The sequence below is a fragment of the Chlorocebus sabaeus genome, chromosome 1 (genome assembly GCF_047675955.1).
Source record: "Chlorocebus sabaeus isolate Y175 chromosome 1, mChlSab1.0.hap1, whole genome shotgun sequence".
NCBI lineage: Eukaryota > Metazoa > Chordata > Mammalia > Primates > Cercopithecidae > Chlorocebus > Chlorocebus sabaeus.
Genome location: NC_132904.1, coordinates 69,319,962 through 69,339,737, shown reverse-complemented (window position 1 = coordinate 69,339,737; position 19,776 = coordinate 69,319,962). Strand labels below are relative to the sequence as shown.

Sequence of the window (19,776 nt, the reverse complement as noted above, 5' to 3'; positions counted from 1 at the left end):
TTTGGTTCAACCTTAGTTTTTCATGTTGGAGATCTAAGTACTAGAAAAGTTCATTTGCCTGATATTACATAGGTGGATACGTGATGCCTTGCTAGTCAGACTAATGTAATTCCTACTGTCACCTCCCCACCCATTACTCTCTGTCATCCTGTTTATTTCCTCAATGGTATTTATTATAGTTTGAACTTGCCTTCTTTATTTGTTTTCTTTTGTTTATTGTTTTCCTCTCTAGAATGTAATTGCCATATCTTCCTGGTTCCCTGCTCTGCACAGCAAAGTGCCTGACACATAGTAGGTACTTAAATATTTTTTGAAGGAAGGAGTGAATGGCTGGATGGCTGAGTAGGTAGTTGGAATACTAGCAAACTAAAAGCTAAACTTCTAACCTCCCAACTTCCCACTATCTTCATAGTGCCTCTTTAAATGTTGTGCTCTTCAGATATCAGGCAGGCTTGCTAGAGAAACTGGCCAAAATTTTAAAACATTCCTGAAGTTTTTTTACATAGCATTCTGATTTTCTAATGAGAATACACTTGCACATTTAAAAAGGATTATGTGTGGGTCTACATTTTAAGGAAAAACAATCTATTGAAGCTTTATTTTCGTTTAACTATTAATGTTAATCCAGCTGGAGGGAAAAAGAAACATCACCCACTTGACTTTGGGGTTACAAGCGCTTCCCCAGTTGTTATTAGAACAGAGTTGCTCCGGCCGGGCGTGGTGGCTCACACATGTAATCCCAGCACTTTGGGAGGCTGAGGCAGATGGATCACCTGAGGTCAGGAGTTCGAGACCAGCCTGGCCAACATGGTGAAACACTGTCTCTACTGAAAATACAAAAATTAGCCAGGCATGGTGGCGGACATCCATAATCCCAGCTACTCGGGAGGCTGAGACAGAAGAATTGCTTGAACCCATGAGGCAGAGGTTGTAGGGAGCTGAAATCATGCCATTGCACTCCAGCCTGGGTGACAAGAGTGAAACTCCATCTCCAAAAAAAGAAAAACAGAACAGAGTTGCTCCATCTCATGGAGTATCTCCTACTATTGCGCTTTCTAAAAGTCATAATGCTCATCTACTTCAGATTGTTGTAGAGTTTTTGATGACAACAAATTCCAGGCCCACTTGCTTTGGGCTTCTACAGCAGGACTGTTTCCAACCAATCAAACCCATGATTTTCCTTCAACTAGCACCTTTTCTAACCAAATCAATTGAGCAGGCACATACCATCTGACTTTGAACTGAGCAGGCGCATACCACCTAACTTTGTACTTACTTCCTGGGCAAACTGAAGATGAACAAAACTTGGTCTCCTTCCTCATAGAGTTTACAAGCTAGGAGACCAGACAGACCTTTATAGATCTTAGTGATACATGGCAGTGTATGACTGGGCTACTGTGTAGCAAACTTGGAATTGCTTACTTCTAACTCATCTGCACACCTTGGAAAAAGTCACTTCTCTTGTGTTTCCGAAAGAAAGATTAAAAGACTCTCAGATTCCCACCATCCCCCCCACCAACCAACTCCAGAATCTTGTGATTCTTTGAAATACTGTCAGAAAAGCTCAATATCAGCTAGAATAGGGAAGAAAGTGTGCCCCATGGAGGATATGTCATTTGGAATAGTCCTTGAAGAATTTTAACGGGAGATAAAGAAGGGCTGTTCTCGTTGTGAAGGAAGGAAATGAAGGAGTTGTGCCTAGTACAGTAGTAGTAAGCATTGAGACCTGTCCAGAGAAATCACTCATCTAGAGGCATATCATATCCTCTGTGAAGGGAGCATTTTGCATTCCCGTCCCATGTTGTTCTTCTCCCTAGTCAATCTTATGAACCTGCATCTTTCAACTGAGAGATGACATTTTGTGGAAGATTTAATAATATAAATAAAGGAGAGACATAGGCACAAAATAGCTTAATGAGGACCCATATTTATTTAATCTGCTTTTAAATAACAGCACTGAAATTATTTAGAGGGGGCTGTATCTCTTCATACTGACAGCTAGCTGGCTAAGGAACATGAAGCAGAAATACACATTCTAGAGGCTAAATTATTTCTTCCATTACAGGTGCCAACAAAACCATTCGTCATCTGGAAAACATGATTAATACTACTGTTAGACATTAATAGTAGTGCAACTGAAAATGCCTTGTGGAAGATAAATGTTTTAAAAAGACACAGGCTACTCCCTTATAGAATAAGGAAGGAACTATACTTACTTGGGTATTAACTCTGCCTTCTGTATCATGTTAAGGTACAGAATGTAAGATTGGAAGAAAGGAATTCCAGAGTATAGCAACATTGTTTTTAAAGGAGAACAGTCCACTGACACAGTTCCTCAGCTGCAGGTGGCCAGAGCCTGCGTGCTGCTTCCCCTGTTAGATTGCTGCCAGTGACCCCATCAGCCTGTGTCACTCGGCCTCCCTTCTCTTGTTGTCGGGTTTCTCTTACTCAAAAGCCATACCAAGATGACAACCTGACTTTTGAAATTATATTAATTCTACAATAGAAAAAGTTATGTAAGCAGATTACTAAAAAATTGGAAAATACAATAAAGAAGAAAATGATTAATAGCTCCATCCTTATAACAGTACAGCTAGCAATTCAGTGTATTTACTTTTTTATTTATTTATTTTTTAATTTGCAAAAAATTGTATATATTTATAGCATACAACATAATGTGTATTTTTGTTTGTTTGTGTGGAGACAGTCTTGCTCTATCACCCAGGCTGAAGTGCAGTGGTGCTGTCGATGGCTCACTGCAGCCTCAACCTTTGGGGCTCAATGAATCCTCCTGCCTCAGCCTCCTGAGTAGCTGGGACTACAGGCTCATGCCCCCATGCCCAGCTAATTTTTGTATTTTCACCATGTTGCCCAGGCTAGTCTCATACTCCTAGGCTCAAGCAGTCCACCCACATTGGCCTCCCAAAGTGCTGGTATTACAGGCATGAGCCACCACACCCAGCCCATATCTTTATTCTTTCTATTCTTTTATTTGTGAGCCACTACACCCACCCTGTTCTTTTATTTCTTGCATTTTCAAACTATAGCCCACAGTCTTAACATCACTTCCCTGTTTTCAGCCACTTTCCCCAACTAATGTACAAAGGCAAACTGCCAGTCTACTCTGTTGTACAGCCTCCCTTAGAGTATGAACATCTGCAGAGTTGCATATAAATAAATTCTGACTCTGGTCTTTGTGAGGACCATGCTCAATAACGATGTTGGAGATAAGGGTAAGATAAGGAGTTCCTAAAACTGCTAAGATCATATGCTGTGGCTGGGTCATACAATAGGTATTTATTTAACATTTTAAGAAACTGACAAACTGTTTTCCAAAGTGGTTATACCATTTTACAGTCCCATCAATAGGGTACTAGTGTTTCAGTTATTCCACAATCTTGGCAACACTTAGTATAGTCAGTCTTTTTAACTTTAGACATTCTAATAGGTGTGATGTTGTAAATCATTGTCATTTTAATTTCCATTTCCCTGATAATGTTGAGCATCTTTTCATGTGTTTGTTTGCATCTGTATATTTTCTTTGGTGAAGTGTCTGTTCAAATCTTTGTTTATTTTTTATTAGGTTTGTTTTCTTTTTATTGCATTTTAAGAGTTTATACTCTGAATACAAATCCTTTATCAGATATTTTGATTTATGTAATTTTCTTCTAGTCTGTGGCTTATTTTTTTATTTCCTTAATATCTTTCAAAGGGCACAAATGTTTAATTTTAATGAAGTCCAACCTACCAATTTTTCTTTTATGGATCGTATTTTTGGTGTGGTAGCTAAGAAATCTTTGCCTAAAACCAAGGTCATAAAGATTTTCTCCTAGGTTTTCTTCTAGAAGTTTTATAGTTTTAGGTTTTACATTTAAATCTGTAATTCAGCATGAGCTCATCTTTGATTATGGTAAACAGAGTAAGTCAGAGTTCTTTGTCCCTTTTTGGAACTTTTTTTTAACTGTCCTTTCTCCACTGAATTGCCTTTGCATCACTGTCAAAAATCAGTTATTCAGGCCCACCTGTATTCCCAACACATTGGGCTAAGTGGGAGGATCTCTTCTGGCCAGGAGTTTGAGATCAGCCTGAGCAACACAGTAGACCCTGTCTCTAAAAAAAGAAAAAAAAAAAATTTCAACTAGCCAGGCACTGTGGTACATTCTGGCAGTCTTAGCTACTCAGGAGGCTAAGGCAAGAAGATATCTTGAACCCAGAAGTTCAAAGTTACAGTGAACTATGATTATGCCACAGAATTCCAACTTGGGAAGCTGAGCAAGACTTTGTCTCTTTAAAAAAAAAAATTAATCATATATGTATGGGTCTGTTTCTTGACATTTTATTCTGTTCCATTGATCTATTTGTCCAGCTTGATGCCAGTACTACACTGCCTTAATTACTGTAATTTTAGAATAAGTCATGACCTCAGGTGGTGTAAGTCCTCCAACTTTCTTCTTTATCAAAGTTGTTTTGGGTATTCTAGGTCCTTTGCATTTCCATATGAATTTAAAATTGGTTTTCTACCCCAAAAAGCCTATCAGGATTTTTATTAGGATTATGATGACTGTATAGATCAACTGGAAGATAACATTGCCATGTTAACAATATTTAGTTTTCCAATCCATCAATCCATGAACATAATATACTTCTCCATTTATTTAGGACTTTAATTTCTCTCAGCAATGTTTTGTACAAGTTTTCAGTAGATAGATCTTTCACATCCTGTGTCAGACTTATCCCTATTTCATAATTTTGATGCTATTGTAAATGATTTTTTAAATTTCAATTTCCAGTTGTTCATTGCTAATCTGTAAAAATACAGTTGGTTGTTGTATATTGATCTTGTGTCCTGCAATCTTGCTAAACACACTTACTAGTTCTAACAGCTCTTTTGTAAATTCCATGGGATTTTCTGTATAACCATGTCACCTGCAAATAAAGACAGTTTTACTTATTCTTTTCCTATTTGTATTCCTTTTTCCTTCTTACTATAAAATTGCTGAGTAGAAGTGGTGAGAGTCAGCAGAAATCCTTGCCTTGTTCTTGAACTTTTAGCAAGAATGCATTCAGTCTGTCACCATTAAGTATAAAGTTAGCAGTAGGGTTTTTGTAGATGCCCTTTATCATGTTAAAGAAGTTTCTTCTGTTTCTATTTTGTTTGCTAATAGAAATGGATGTTGGATCTTGTCAAATGGTTCTTTTTTAGTCTGCTAATATGATTTAATTGTATTGATGATTTTTCAGATATTAAACCAGCTTCACATTCCTGGTAAACCCCACTTGGGTAATGATATATTATCCTTTTTTTATTTTTATTTTTATTTTTATTTTTTTTGGAGACGGCATTTCACTCTTATTGCCCAGGTTGGAGTGTAATGGCGTTATCTCGGCTCACCACAACCTCTGCCTCCCAGGTTCAAGCGATTCTTCTGCCTCAGCCTCCCAAGTAGCTGAGATTATAGGCATATGCCACCATGCCTGGCTAATTTTGTATTTTTTTTAGTAGAGATAGGGTTTCTCTGTGTTGGTCAGGTTGGTCTTGAACTCCCGACCTCAGTTGATCCACCCGCCTCGGCCTCCCAAAGTGCTAGGATTATAGGCATGAGCTACCGCGCCCACCGTATCCTTTGTATATATTGATTGGAACTGGTTTGCTAGGACTCTGATAAGCATGCTTCCATCTCCATTCATTTCCTTGTAGTATTCTTGTCTGATTTTGTTATAATGCTTGTCTCCAAATGATTTGAAAAGTATCCTCTCCTCTTCAAGTTTCTGGAAGCCTTGTGTAGAATTGTGTGGAATTTTGTCTTCCTGAAATGTTTGGTAGAATTTACCAGGGCTGTTATCTGGTCCCGGAGTTTTCTTTTGGAAGTTTTTAAATAACAGACTCAATTTCTTTAGTAGATACAGGCTTATTAAGGTTATTCTTCTTGAGTGAACTTTGGTAAGTTGTCTCTTTTAAGGAATTTGTCCATTCCATCTAAGTGGTCAGATTTATTGGCACAAAGTTGTTTATAATATTCCCTTATGCTTTGATTATCTGGAACATTAGTAGTGATATCACCTCATTCCTGATATTGGTGGTGTCTCCTCTCTTCTGATCATTCTGCTAGATGTTTATTAATTAGATGGATCTCTACGAAGAAACAGCTTTTGATTTTATTGATCTTTCCCTCTTGTTTTTCTCTTTTCTATTTTCTTGATTTCTGCTCAGGATTTTATTATTTCCTTTCTTCTGTTCAATTTGGATTTAATTTTCTCCTTTCTAATTTGTAAGGTAGAAACCGAGGTCATTGATTTGAGACTTTTCTTCTTTTTGAATATTGGCATTAAGTGCTAAACATTTCCCTGTAAGTATTGCTTTAGGGTCCATTGCACAAATTCTGATGTGTTGTGTTATCGTTTTTATCCACTTCAAAATATTTTCCAATTTACTTTTTTTTTTAAACAGAGTCTTACTCTGTCACCCAGGCTGGAGTGCAGTGACGCAATCTCAGCTGATGGCAACCTCCTCCTCCCGGGTGATTTCTCATGCCTCAGCCTCTCAGCACCACCACGCCCAGCTAATTTTTTGTATTTTTAGTAGAGATGGGGTCACACTATGTTGCCCAGGCTGGTCTTGAACTCCTGAGCTCTAGCAATTCACCCACCTCAGCCTCCCAAAGTGCTAGGATTATAGGAGTGAGCCACTGCACCGGGCCTCTAATTTATGTTTTAATTTCTTCTTTTGACTGATGGGTAATTAAAAGTGTGTTACTGAATTTCCAAATATTTGGAGATTTTTCCAGATAGCTTTTTGTTTATTTGTAGTTTATTTCCATTGTAGTCAAATAACATACTTGAATCCTTTTAAACTTTTTAAGCTTTGTTTTGTGACTCAGTATAAAGGTATATCTTGGTAACTGTTACATGTGTTCTTAAAAAAAAAAAAGAATGTATATTTTGCTATTGTTAGGGGTTACATTCTATACATGTCAATTAAGTCAAGTTGGTTATAGTATTGTTCTAGTCTTCTAGACTGGAACAAACCTTTTACCGGTCCGTGGCCTGTTAGGAACTGAACCACACAGCAGGAGGTGAGTGGCCTCAGAGGGAGCATTACTGCTTGAGCTCCACCTCCTGTCAGATCAGCAGCAGCATTAGATTCTCAGAGAAGCATAAACCTTATTGTGAACTTCACATGTGAGGGATCTAGATTGGACCCTCCTTATGAGAATCTAATACCTGCTAATCTGAGATGGAACAGTTTCATCCTGAAACCTTCCCTCATGGTGCCCCAAGGGTCTGGTCCATGGAAAAACTGTCTTCTGTGAAACTGGTTCCTGGTGCCTAAAAGACTGGGGACAGCTGTTCTGTATCCTTACTAATCTTAATACTCTACTGGGTGCCCTGTGCTTTATGAGGTTTTTACTCTTTTAGGAGGGAGCGGGAGTTATTCTCAGACCTGTGTGAGTTCTGAGGATTATTTTTTCTAATCCTTTTTAGTGCTTCTAGCCCTAGCTTTGGGTAATTTCTTCACATATATGTACTGACCAGTACTCAGCCAAAGTCTTGAGGAGGACCCTCTACAGATTTCCTAAATTCTGTGCATCTCTCTCTTCTTCATTACAGTCCCCCCTTATCTGTGGGGGATACATTTCAAGACCTCCAGTGCGTGCCTGAAATCGCAGATAGTACCGAACCCTATGTATACTGTGTTTTTCCCTATACATACATAGCTATCATAAAGTGAATTTATAAATGAGGCACAGTAAGAGATTAACAACACTAACTAGTAATAAAATAGAATACTATAACAATATGCCAGCAGCACTACTCTGGTGCTTTGGGGCCAGTATTAAGTAAAATAAGGGCTACTTGAACACAAGCACTGTGGTATGGTGACAGTCAATCGGGATAACCGAGATGGCCACTAAATGACTAATGGGTAAGTAGCTTACATAGTTTGCATATACTTGACAAAGGGGTGATTCACATCTGGGGAGACAGAGTGAATCACTGTAAAATTTCATCAAGCTGCTCAGAATGGCACACAATTCAAAACGTATGACTTGTTTATTTCTGGAACTTTCCACTTAATATTTTTGCATCATGGTTGACTGGGTAACTGGCACCATGGAAAGCCAAACCACGGATAAGGGGAGACTGCTGTATTCCACATCCTGAGCTGTCTCCACTTTGGCTTTACTAAATTCCCAGTTTCATCTCCTCTGTTCAGGGAGATCACGATCATGTGCCTGAGTTTCTTCTCCCTATGTCATAGCCTAGAAACGTTCTTCATACAGTATGTTGTGGGAGTTGTTTGTTTCCCATCCCCCAGGGATCACTGTCCTTCATGAGTGATGCCCAGTGTCTTGAAATCTGTTCTTTCATATATTTTGAACAGTTTTTCAGTTGTTTCTGACAGGAGGTTAAATCTGATCCCTGATACTCTATCTTGCCTGGAAGCACAAATCCATTTTCCTGATATTTTTAGCATCATCTTTTTCTTAATTTTTATTTTAAGTTCAGGGATATAATTGCAGGTTTGTTACATAGGTAAACTTGTGTTTTGGGGGGGTTGTACAGATTATTTCATCACCCAGGTATTAAGTCTCATACCCATTAGTTATTTTTCCTGATCCTCTCCCTCCTTCCACCCTCCACCCTCTGAAAGGCCCCAGTGTCTGTTGATCCCCTCTATGTGTCCATATTCTAATCATTTAGCTTCCACTTCAAGTGAGAACATGCAGTGTTTGGTCTTCTGTTCCTGTGTTAGTTTGCTAAGGATAATGGCCTCCAGCTCCATCCATGTCCTTCCAAAGGACATGGTCTCATTCTTTTTTATGGCTGCATAGTATTCCACGGTGTATATGTACCACATTTTCCTTATCCAGTCTACCATTGATGGGCATTTAGGTTGATTTCATGTCTTTGCTATCGTGAACAATGCTGCAGTGAACACACGTGTGTATGTGTCTTTATAATAGAATGATTTATATTCCTTTGGTTAACATCATCTTTGATAACTTACTCATGTTGTATTTGGAGTAATGTCCACTGTGATCACTTCTCTGTCCAATGGAGATGAGAGGTTCTATTAGTAAATATTGAGGGAGCTGCCTTCCTCTGTGTTAGGTATTACCAGATTCTTTATCTGGATTCTCCCTTCCTCGTAAAAACAAAAGCTAATGCTTTATTAAGTACCTCCTATGCACCAAACACGTGTTAGGATTTTAAATATTTTACTTCATTTAATCTTTATGCTAACCCTGTAAAGAAGTAATTGTCTTCATTAGAGAGACAAGGTCACTGAAATTGAGGAGTTTAATAATTTGCCCAAGGTCACACAACAAGTGACACAGTCAGCATTCAAACCCAAGTTGGCCAGACCCCAAGACTCTGCTTTCTACCTCATGATTGTGCCATGAAGCTGAGCCCCTCAGAGGTGTTTTTGCTAAGTACAAGAAGATGGCTCCCAAAATCAACTCAAAAAGATCATCTTGCCTGCCTCTGCAATAAGAGTAAGCATTTTGGTCGGGCACGGTGGCTCACGCCTGTAATCCAAGCACTTTGGGAGGCCAAGGCAGGTGGATCATCTGAGGTCAGGAGTTCAAGACCAGCCTGGCCAACATAGTGAAACCCCATCTCTACTTAAAAAAAAAAAAAATTAGCTGGGCGTGGTGGCGCACACCTGTAGTCCTAGCTACTCGGGAGACTGAGGCAGGAGGATAATTTGAACCCGAGAGGCAGAGGTTGCAGTGAGCCAAGATCACACCATTACACTCCAGCCTGGGTGACAAGAGTGAAACTCCATCTCAAAAAAAAAAAAGTAACCATTTTACATCTAAGAAAGGAAAAATGTTAGTATGACTAAAAAGAATAGTTTTGATTGAAGTTCTGTCAAGGGACAGGAAGAAAAGGGGAAAGGAAGAAAGTTCTGTCAAGGGACAGGAAGAAAAGGGGATGAGAGAGCAGTCCTTAAGAGACAGAGGAAGCGTGTGATTTTAGAAATGCTGGGTCAAGAAAACAGTGTAACAGTTCAGTTAAGAGAGTGGAATTGGAAAAAGGAAGAAATTATTCTGAGATGACATGCTTTGGAAAGCAGCTAGAGCAACACAGAAGCATATGACAGTGACCCCTATTGCTGGCACTGCAACCTTATTGCCTTCCATGGGAATCCAAAAATCAACTCCAAATAAAGGAGGAAAAAAGGAATGTTTAGTATCAACCAGGTTGCCAAGATAAAATGTTTTGGATTGATTCCCAGTGCCAAAGCACAGTACATGTATATTTTTGGAAACTTGTTCTACTCACATTTTTATAAATGTATGGGTGTTTTGTTTTGTTTTGATTTTGTAGTACCCACTGTTTTTTTTTAAATGCCTGTAACCTTCCCTAGAATATGAAGGCAATGTCTTCTAAGTATATATAATATGTTTAAAGTTAATTTTATGACAGTTTCTAGCATGATTCTTTTATGTGGCACAATGCCCTGTTGGAAAACAATAGAATCATAAGTCTGTAATTTTGAATATTTTGCTCCTATTCAGTGGCAAAAGACTCAATATGATGTGAGACTGTTTTGCCACCGACCTGACTGATGATAGATGAATAATTTGTAAGACATAGCACAGGAGCAAGCTGTGGAGAATTTTCAATAAAGTTATCAATGAGAATATTTCAGCAGCTTTGAAATGGTGGCAATAATATGTCAGGAAAAATGTATAATTTCTTATCCTGGAACGCTCCACAATTCTGTAGAATTTTTTCCCTTTATTTTTAGTTGACATAATATTTATACTTATTTATGGGATACAGAAGGGCATTTTGATACATGTATACAGTGCTATAGAATTTTATTAGGGAAACAGTGGTTAAGAGGAGAGTCACTTTCAAAACTTTAGTGATAGTTACTCAAGAGAAAGCCCTTTAATTCATGAAAAAGTAAAACTTGACAGCTAGGCAGCCTGTACTTTTAGACTCATCGTATCCCGGGAAGTCTTCCCTGACTCCTTTCCAGTGGCCTCTTCCGCATTCCCAGGGCCATGCGCTTGGCCTCTCCTTTTAGTATCCCTCACTCTGGATTGTGAACCACTGGAAGGAGACACTGTGTCCTTCGTTTTCTATCTTCGTCAAAGAGGCTAGCATAGTTTTCTACATACAGTAGATATTTGATACTTTAATTAATTTAATGGCTGTTCTATGAAGGCCAATCCTGCCTGTCCATTCTTTGTAACCTTAAATGTGTAAACATTGGTGTTTTTGTATGTTTGAATATGGGAAAAAGCAGCCAAATAAGTGCTTGTGTGCAGCAAGCAAGAAACAAATATTTGAGGCTGTTTGTCTCTTCTTTATTAGGTTTTTAATTTAAAAAGTAAAATATGTATTCTAATAATTCAGAGAGTATAGATGTATATAAAAAGTAAGTCAGTCATTTCCTTGATTTTCCAGTCTTTATTCTTCTCATTCTGCCTTCCCCTGTCAGATATGTATGCTGATATAAATATTATTTATATTCAATATATCACAGACAGTGCTCTAAGTGCCTATGGATCTAACTCATTTTTTACACTCAATGCCATTTCAATTAATAGATGCCTTTTAGCTATGATGGGTAATATACCTTGAAACTGGATTAAAAAATTATTTTCCTTGTGTTACATTTCAGAAGGGAGTGTGCCTTTCATGTTTGTTCATGTGTATGGTAAAATATACAAACATACCATTTTAAGTATAAGTTTAGTGGCATTAAGTACATTCACATGGTTGTGGAACCATCCCCACCATCCATCCATCTCCAGAACTCTTTTTTTTTTTGAGACGGAGTCTCACCCTGTCACCCAGGCTGGAGTACAGTGAAAGTGGCATGATCTTGGCTCACTGCAACCCCCACCTCCTGGGTTCAGGTGATTCTCCTGCCTCAGCCTCCTGAGCAGCTGGGATTATAGGCACCTGCCACCACACCCAGCAAATTTTGGTCTCTCTTTTTTTTTTTTTTTTTGAGACAGAGTTTCGCTCTTGTTGCCCAGGCAAGATGGAATGCAATGGCACGATCTCAGCTCACCGCAACCTCCGCCTCCCAGGTTCAAGCGATTCTCCTGCCTCAGCCTCCCGAGTAGCTGGGATTATAGGCATGTGCCACCACACCAGGCTAATTTTGTATTTTTAGTAGAGATGGGGTTTCTCCATGTTGGTTAGACTGGTCTCGAACTCCCGACCTCAGGTGGACTGCCTGCCTCAGCCTCCCAAAGTGCGGGGATTACAGGTGTGAGCCACCGTGCCTGGCCTAATTTTTGTATTTTTAGGAGAGATAGGGTTTCACCATGTTGACCAGGCTGGTCTCGAACTCCTGACCTTACGTGATCTGCCTGCCTCAGCCTCCCAAAGTGCTGGGATTATAGGCATGATCTACCCCGCCTGACCCATCTCCAGGATTCTTTTCATCTATTTAAAGTAAAACTCTCTGCCCATTAAGCAATAACTCCCCATCATGCAGCCTCTGACAATCACCATTCTGCTTTCTGTCTCTATGAATTTGACTACTCTAGGAACCTCAAATAAGTGAAATCAGAGTATTTTATCTTTTTGTGACTGGCTTATTCCACTTAGCATAATGGCCTCAAAGATCACCCATGTTCTGTGTAGCATGTGTCAAAATTTCCCTCCTTTTTAAGACTGAATAAACTGGGCATGGTGGCATGTGCCTGTAGTCCCAGCTACTTGGGGGGCTGAAGTAGGAGGATCCCTTGCATCCAGGAGTTCAAAGCTGCAATGAGCTATGATCGCACCATTGCACTCCAGCTTGGGCAGCAGAGTGAGACCCTGTCTCTAACCAGATAGATAGATAGACAGACAGAAAATAATATTCCATTGTATGTATATATGCCACATTTTTATTTGGTTTGTGATATATACCTACATTTTACTTATCCATTCATCTCTCAATGGACACTTGAGTTGCTTCTACCTTTTGTGAATAATGTGGCCGTGAACATTGGTTTACAAATATCTGTTCAGGTCTGTGCTTTCTGTTCTTTTGGGTATATACCCAAAATGGCATTGCTGAATTATGTGGTAATTCTGTGTTTAATTTATTGAAGAAACATGTTATTGTTTTTCCATAGCAGCTGTACCATTTTACATGCCCACCAGCAGTGTATAAAGGTTCCAGTTTTTCCACATCCTTGTCAACACTTGTTATTTTCTCTGTGTGTGTGTGTGTGTGTGTGTGTGTGTGTGTGTGTGTGTATCTATATATATATGAGATAGCATCCTAATGGGTATGAAATGGTATCTCATTGTGGTTTTGATTTGCATTTCCCTAATCATTAGTGATGTTGAGCTATTTTCATGTGGTTATTGGCTATTTATATATCTTCTTTGGAAAGATATCTCTTCAAACCTTTTGCCCATTTTTAATTGGATTATTTGTTTTTGGTGGTCAGTTTTAGGGATTCTTTATATATTCTGGATATTAATCCCTTTTAAGATATATGACTTGCAAATACCTTATCCCATTCTGTGGGTTGCCTTTTCACTCTATTGTTCTTTGATGCATACATATTTTTTATTTTGATAAGGTTCAATGTGTCTGTTTTTTTCTTTTGTTGCCTATGCTTTTGGCATCATATTTTAAAAAATCATTGAGGTCGGGGGTGGGGATTGCCTGAGCTCAGGAGTTCGAGACCAGCCTGAGCAACACTGTAAAACCCCGTCTCTACTAAAATACAAAAGACTAGCTGGGTGTGGCGGTGTGCGCCTATAGTCCCAGCTACTTGGGAGGCTGAGGCAAGAGAATTGCTTGAACCCAGTAAGCAGAGGTTGCAGTGAGTCAAGATCGCGCCACTACACTCCAGCCTGGGCAACAGAGCAAGACTCTGTCTCCAAAAAAATCATTGCCAAATCCAGCGTCATAAAGTGTTTACCCTATGTTTTCTTTTAAAGTTTCATAGGTTTAGGTCTTTGATCCATTTAATTTTTTCTGTGTATTATATAAGGTGAGATTTCAACTTCATTCTTTTGCATATGGATATCCAATTTTTCCAGCAACATTTGTTGAAAAACTGTCCTTTCCTCCACTGAGTGGTTTTGGCATCCTTGTTGAAAATTATTTAATCATGTACGTGAAGGTTTATTTCTGGTTTTTCTAGTCTCGAACTCATTTTTTAAAAAACTTCTAAGTGCAAGGGTACATGGGCAGATTTGTTACATAGGTAAACTCGTGTCATGGGGGTTTGTTTTACAAATTGTTTCACTACCCAGGTACTAAGCCTAGTACCCAATAGTTATTTTTTCTAATCCTCTCCTTCCTCCTACCTTCTGCCTTCAAGTAGGCCTCAGTGTCTGTTGTTCCCCTCTTTGTGTCCATGAGTGCCCATCATTTAGCTCCCACTTACTAGTGAGAACATGCAGTATTTGGTTTTCTGTTCCTGTATTAGTTTGTTAAGGATAATGGCCACCAGTTCCATCCATGTTCCTGCAGAAGACATCATTCTTTTTTGTGGCTGCATAGTATTTCATGGTATATATGTACCACATTTTCTTTATTCAACTTGTCATTAATGAGTATTTAGGTTGATTCCATGTCTTTGCTAGTATAAATAGTGCTTCAATGAATATACGCGTGCATGTGTGCATGTGTCTTTTTTTTTTTTTTTTAAGACAGTCTTGCTCTGTTGCCCAGGCTGCAGTGCACTGGCACAATCTTGACTCACTGCAACCTTCGCCTCACAGTTTCAAGCAATTCTCGTGCCTCAGCCTCCTGAACAGCTGGGATTACAGGCACACACCACCAGGCCTGGTTAATTTTTGTATTTTTAGTAGAGACAGGGTTTCGCCATTTTGGCACCACCCACTTTAGCCTCCCAAAGTGCTGGGATTACAGGCATGAGCCACCACTCCTGCCTATTCATCTTTATAGTAGAATGATTTATATACCTTTGGGTATATGCCCAGTAATGGGATTGCTGGGTTGAATGGTAGTTCTGTTTTTAGCTCTTTGAGGAATCGCCACACTGCTTTCCACAGTGGCTGAACTAATTTATACTCCCACCAGCAGTGTGTAAGTGTTCCTTTTTTCCATAACCTCACCAGCATCTGTTATTTTTTGACTTTTTAAATAATAGCCATTCTCAGCTAGGCATGATGGCTCACTCCTATAATGATAGCACTTTGGGAGGCCAAGGCGGGAGGATCACTTGAACCCAGGAGTTCAAGACCAGCCTAAGCAACATGATGAAACCCCTTATCTACCAAAACAAAAACAAAAATTAGCCAGGCATGGTGGTGCACCCCTATAGTCCCATCTATTCAGGAGTCTGGAGCAGGAAGATTGCTTGAGCCCAGGAGGTCAACACTGCAATGAACTGTGATTGTTTCACTGCACTCCAGCCTGGGTAACAGAACAAGACCCTATCTCAAAAAAAAAAAAAAAAAAGACCACTCTGATTGGTGTGAAATGGTATCTCATTGTGATTTTGATTTGCATTTCTCTAATGATATTGAGTGTTTTTTCACATACTTGGCGAACTTTTTTTTTTTTTTTCTTGTTTTTTGTTTTGTTTTGATTCAGAGTCTTGCTCTGTCACCAGGCTGGAGTGCAGCGGCGCCATCTCGGCTCACTGCAAGCTCCGCCTCCCGGGTTCAAGCAATTCTCCTGCCTCAGTCTCCCGAGTAGCTGGGACTACAGGCGCATGCCACCACACCCAGCTAATTTTTTGTATTATTTTAATAGAGATGGAGTTTCACCGTGTTAACCAGGATGGTCTCGATCTCCTGACCTCATGATCCACCCACCTCAGCCTCCCAAAGTGCTGGGATTACAGGCATGAGCCATGACACCTGGCCGGCGAACTTTATTTTTAATGAGTGTTATTAATCTATAATATGGATACATCAGAGTGCATTCAAACATTCCCCTGTTGATGGATATATCGATTGTATCCAGGCGTTTGTCACTACAGGCAGTGCTGCAGTAAACATCTTAAAATACATAGTCTTACATCCTGGTGCTTTTATTTTCTCATGATGTATTCATAAAAGTGGAATTGCTAGATCAAGTGGTTTGTTTAGTTTTGTTCTTTTTTTTTTTTTTTTTTGAGGCAGAGTCACACTCTGTCGCCCCAGTTGTAGTGCAGTGGTGCGATCTTGGCTCACTTAGCCTCCGCCTCCTGGGTTCAAGCAATTCTCCTGCATCAGCCTTCCCAGTAGCTGGGACTTCAGGCATGTACCACCATGCTTGGCTATATTTTTTTTCTCTACATTTTTAGTAGAGATGGGGTTAGGTTTCACCATGTTGGCCAGGCTGGTCTCAAACTCCTGACCTCAAGTGATCCACCTACCTTCACCTCCCAAAGTGCTTGGATTACATGCATGAGCCACCACACCTGGCCTGAAACCTTTTTAATGTTCGCTAACAGGATCAGTTAAAATTTAGAGGCCTTTGTCAGTCAGTACTTAACAGTGAAAAGTGAAAGGATACTGATAAATATTTCCTATGTATTTGACAGAAACTTACTTCTTGATTTAAAAAAAGTCTCTGTCCTGGCCGAGCGCGGTGGCTCACACCTGTAATCCCAGCACTTTGGGAGGCCGAGGTGGACAGATCATGAGGTCAGGAGATCAAGACCATCCTGGCTAACAAAGTGAAACCCCGTCTCTACTAAAAATACAAAAAATTCGCCGGGTGTGGTGGCGGGCACCTGTAGTCCCAGCTACTTGGGAGGCTGAGGAGGCGGAGCTTGCAGTGAGCCGAGATCGCGCCACTGCACTCCAGCCTACGCAACAGAGCAAGACTCTGTCTCAAAAAAAATAAATTTTTTTTTAAATCTCTGTCCTAGACCTGGTGCGGCGGCTCACACCTATAATAATACCAGTACTTTGGGAGGTGGGTGGATCACTGGAGGCCAGGAGTTCAAGACCAGCCTGGCCAACATGGTGAAACCCCATCTCTACTAAAAATACAAAACAATTAGCCAGGTGTGGTGGTGGGTGCCTGTAACCCCAGCTGTTTGAGAGATTGAGGCATGAGCATTGCTTGAACCTGGGAGGCAGAGGTTACAGTGAGCCAAGATCACGCCACTGCACTCCAGCCCGGGTGACAAGAGCAAAACTCCCATCTCAAAAAAAAAAAAAAAAAAACCTCTCTTCTTTCATAACATGAAAAATGTAAGTGCGAAAGATAGTCATTTCTATGCAGAGTTAAAAGGCAAATTAACATTTTGAAACAATCAGGTTTTAAGTGTTTTTCTGGCTTTCAACCATTTTCTTGAAGTAAGGAAACTAGCCAATGGTTTCTGATTTTTCTTAGCTTAATGCAGATACCGAAAGAGAAGAAGGAGAAGAGTTTGAAGATAACATGGATGTTTTTGATGACAGCAGTTCCAGCCCTTCTGGCACCTTAAGAAATTATCCACTCACCTGCAAAGTTGTTTATTCCTACAAGGTTTGTTTTTCTCCAACATACTGTTATTTAATTCTGATTAACTCTGAAGATACACATGACTGTATCCATCCAGTCTCTCAAGCTGTACTTAGCATAAAATTGTTATTAGGTTAATATTGGGGCAACATAGCAGAATGGTGATGAGTTTAGGCTCTGACTTGACGTCTTTCACTTGCTACTCCGTCTGCCTAGAACTCTTTTTTTCCCCAGATCTCAGTTGGTTGCCCCCTGCTCCTCACCGAAGCTCAGCTCAAATAGTTCCTCCTTAAGGTCACCCATAACCACCTAAATAAATAACCAACTCCTCAGTCACTACTTGTTATCCCATTGCCTCTTTTATTTATTACATAGCACTTCTGCCAAGCAAAACTTAATCTTATTTATTTTCATATTTCTTTGACTCTCCACTAAAGGTCCATGAAGGCAGAAATTTTGTCTGTGTATGTGTACCTTGTCTGTGTGTCTTCAGCCCCAAGGACGATGGCCAGCCATAGTGGGTCATCAGTAAATAATTGTGGGATGAATACATGAATGTTGGAAGGGAGGCGTGAATACATGAATCTTCTCTTGCCCCGTTCTGGCGGAGGCATGTGTGAGAAGGGGCAATGCAGAAGGCTGTCAGAAGGGAAGGTCCTGGAGAGAGAATCCACCTATCATGCACCAGATGCACTCCCACCGCCACATCCCTGTGTAGCCAAAAGGTGGCAGTGTTTACTCCTCAATATCAGTGATTCCCAGACTTGTTTTGAGTTTAACATCCTTTCATTTTATATTTAAATTCATAATACTTCCTGTTCATTGAAAGTGTTAGCATTTTTTTTCCAATATAAATCGTTTTGATAATCTTTTGAAAATTTAAAATCATCTTCTCAGATACTTGGAAAGGTATTACAGGGTATTATAAAACTAGCGTTGGAATTGTTTCCTGATACCACCTCCATTATGTTTACTTGAACGTCCCAGAACTAAAATTTAAGGTCCTTTATTAAATAGAGAGATTCCTAAGTGTCCGAGTGATTTTAAACAGTTCACATTCATTCAACATTCCCGCTGTTGGCATATCCCAGGCACATCCCTGGGTTAAATAGACTATGAACATCTATTTAGTCAGTTAATCATTGAATAAACATATAGAGTACCCAATGTGTGATACACTGAGGGGATGCCAGAATGAATATGACACTATCTCTCCCCTCTAGGAATGGACAATCTACGAAGGGATAAATATTAAAATGGAAAATAGAACAAGTGTGAAAAGATTTATAGTAAAGGTAGAGCCACTAATTCTATCTGTGATCGTTGGGGGAAATTTTACAGATGAGGTGGCATTTAAATTAGGTCATGATTTAAGACCTTTCTAGATGCAGTGAGAAGGCAGGGAGAGGAAAGAGCCTTCTAAGCAAAGAGAAGAGCAGGTATAGAGGTAGAGTGTGATGAGAGTGTGTGGTGTTCAGGAAATGTTAAATTCGATGGTGTAGAAGCATCTGCAGGAGAACAGAGGGGCTGTGCATAAAGGTGTTTGTTGTCAGATAGTAAAGGACCTTGTATACCAGACTTAGAGGTTTGGTTTTTATCTTGGCTAGGAAAATCCTTAGATGGCCTGAAATCCGATTGGATTTTTAAGAAGGTAACCTGGTCATGGTATAGATATTCTAGGGGACAGATTAGGATACAGAAGGACTGACTTTAAGCCTAATGATAATTATTGTAGTCCAGACCAAAAAGGAGGCCTCGAATAATCTGGGGAAAACAAAGAAAGCTATATTTAATGGTTATATAGCTTACAGTTGGTTAGAGTTGGCCAGGCACAGTGGCTCACGCCTGTAATCCCAACACTTTGGGAAAATGAGGCAGGTGGATCACTGAGGTTAGGAGTTCGAGACTGGTCTGACCAACATGGTGAAACCCCGTCTCTACTAAAAATACAAAACTTAGCTGGGCGTGGTGACGGGCACCTGTAATTCAGCTACTAGGGAGGCTGAGGCAGGAGAATCACTTGAACCCAGGAGGAGGAGGTTGCAGTGAGCTGAGATGGCACCATTGCACTCCAGCCTGGGTGACAGAAAAAATAATAATAATAAACGTTAGAGTCAAAGCCTTAAGAATGTTCACAACTTTTGACCCTATTAGCATCCATCCTAAAGAAATAAATCATAATATAGAAACATTTTGGACACAAAAATGTCCTTTCATATAGTACTGCTTTGTAATATATGGCACTTCTGTCCAGCCAAACTTAATCTTAGTTTTTGTGTTTCTTTGTCTGACTCCCCACTAAAGGCCCATGAAGGGAGAAGTTTTGTCTCTGTATGTTTACCTTGTCTGTGTGTCTTCAGCCCCTAGGACAATGCCCA

General features: G+C 39.8%; 1 protein-coding gene across 2 annotated transcripts in view; it reads left to right on the top strand.

The window, feature by feature from the left end:
* The window catches only part of FCHSD2 (FCH and double SH3 domains 2), a 318,513-nt gene that overhangs the window by 286,988 nt on the left and 11,749 nt on the right, over positions 1 to 19,776 (top strand). For both annotated transcript variants that reach the window (XM_008020056.3, XM_073019212.1), the window contains one exon: positions 17,288 to 17,422. In XM_008020056.3, coding sequence (XP_008018247.1) covers positions 17,288 to 17,422 — 135 coding nt within the window. The remainder of the gene's footprint in view (positions 1 to 17,287; positions 17,423 to 19,776) is intronic.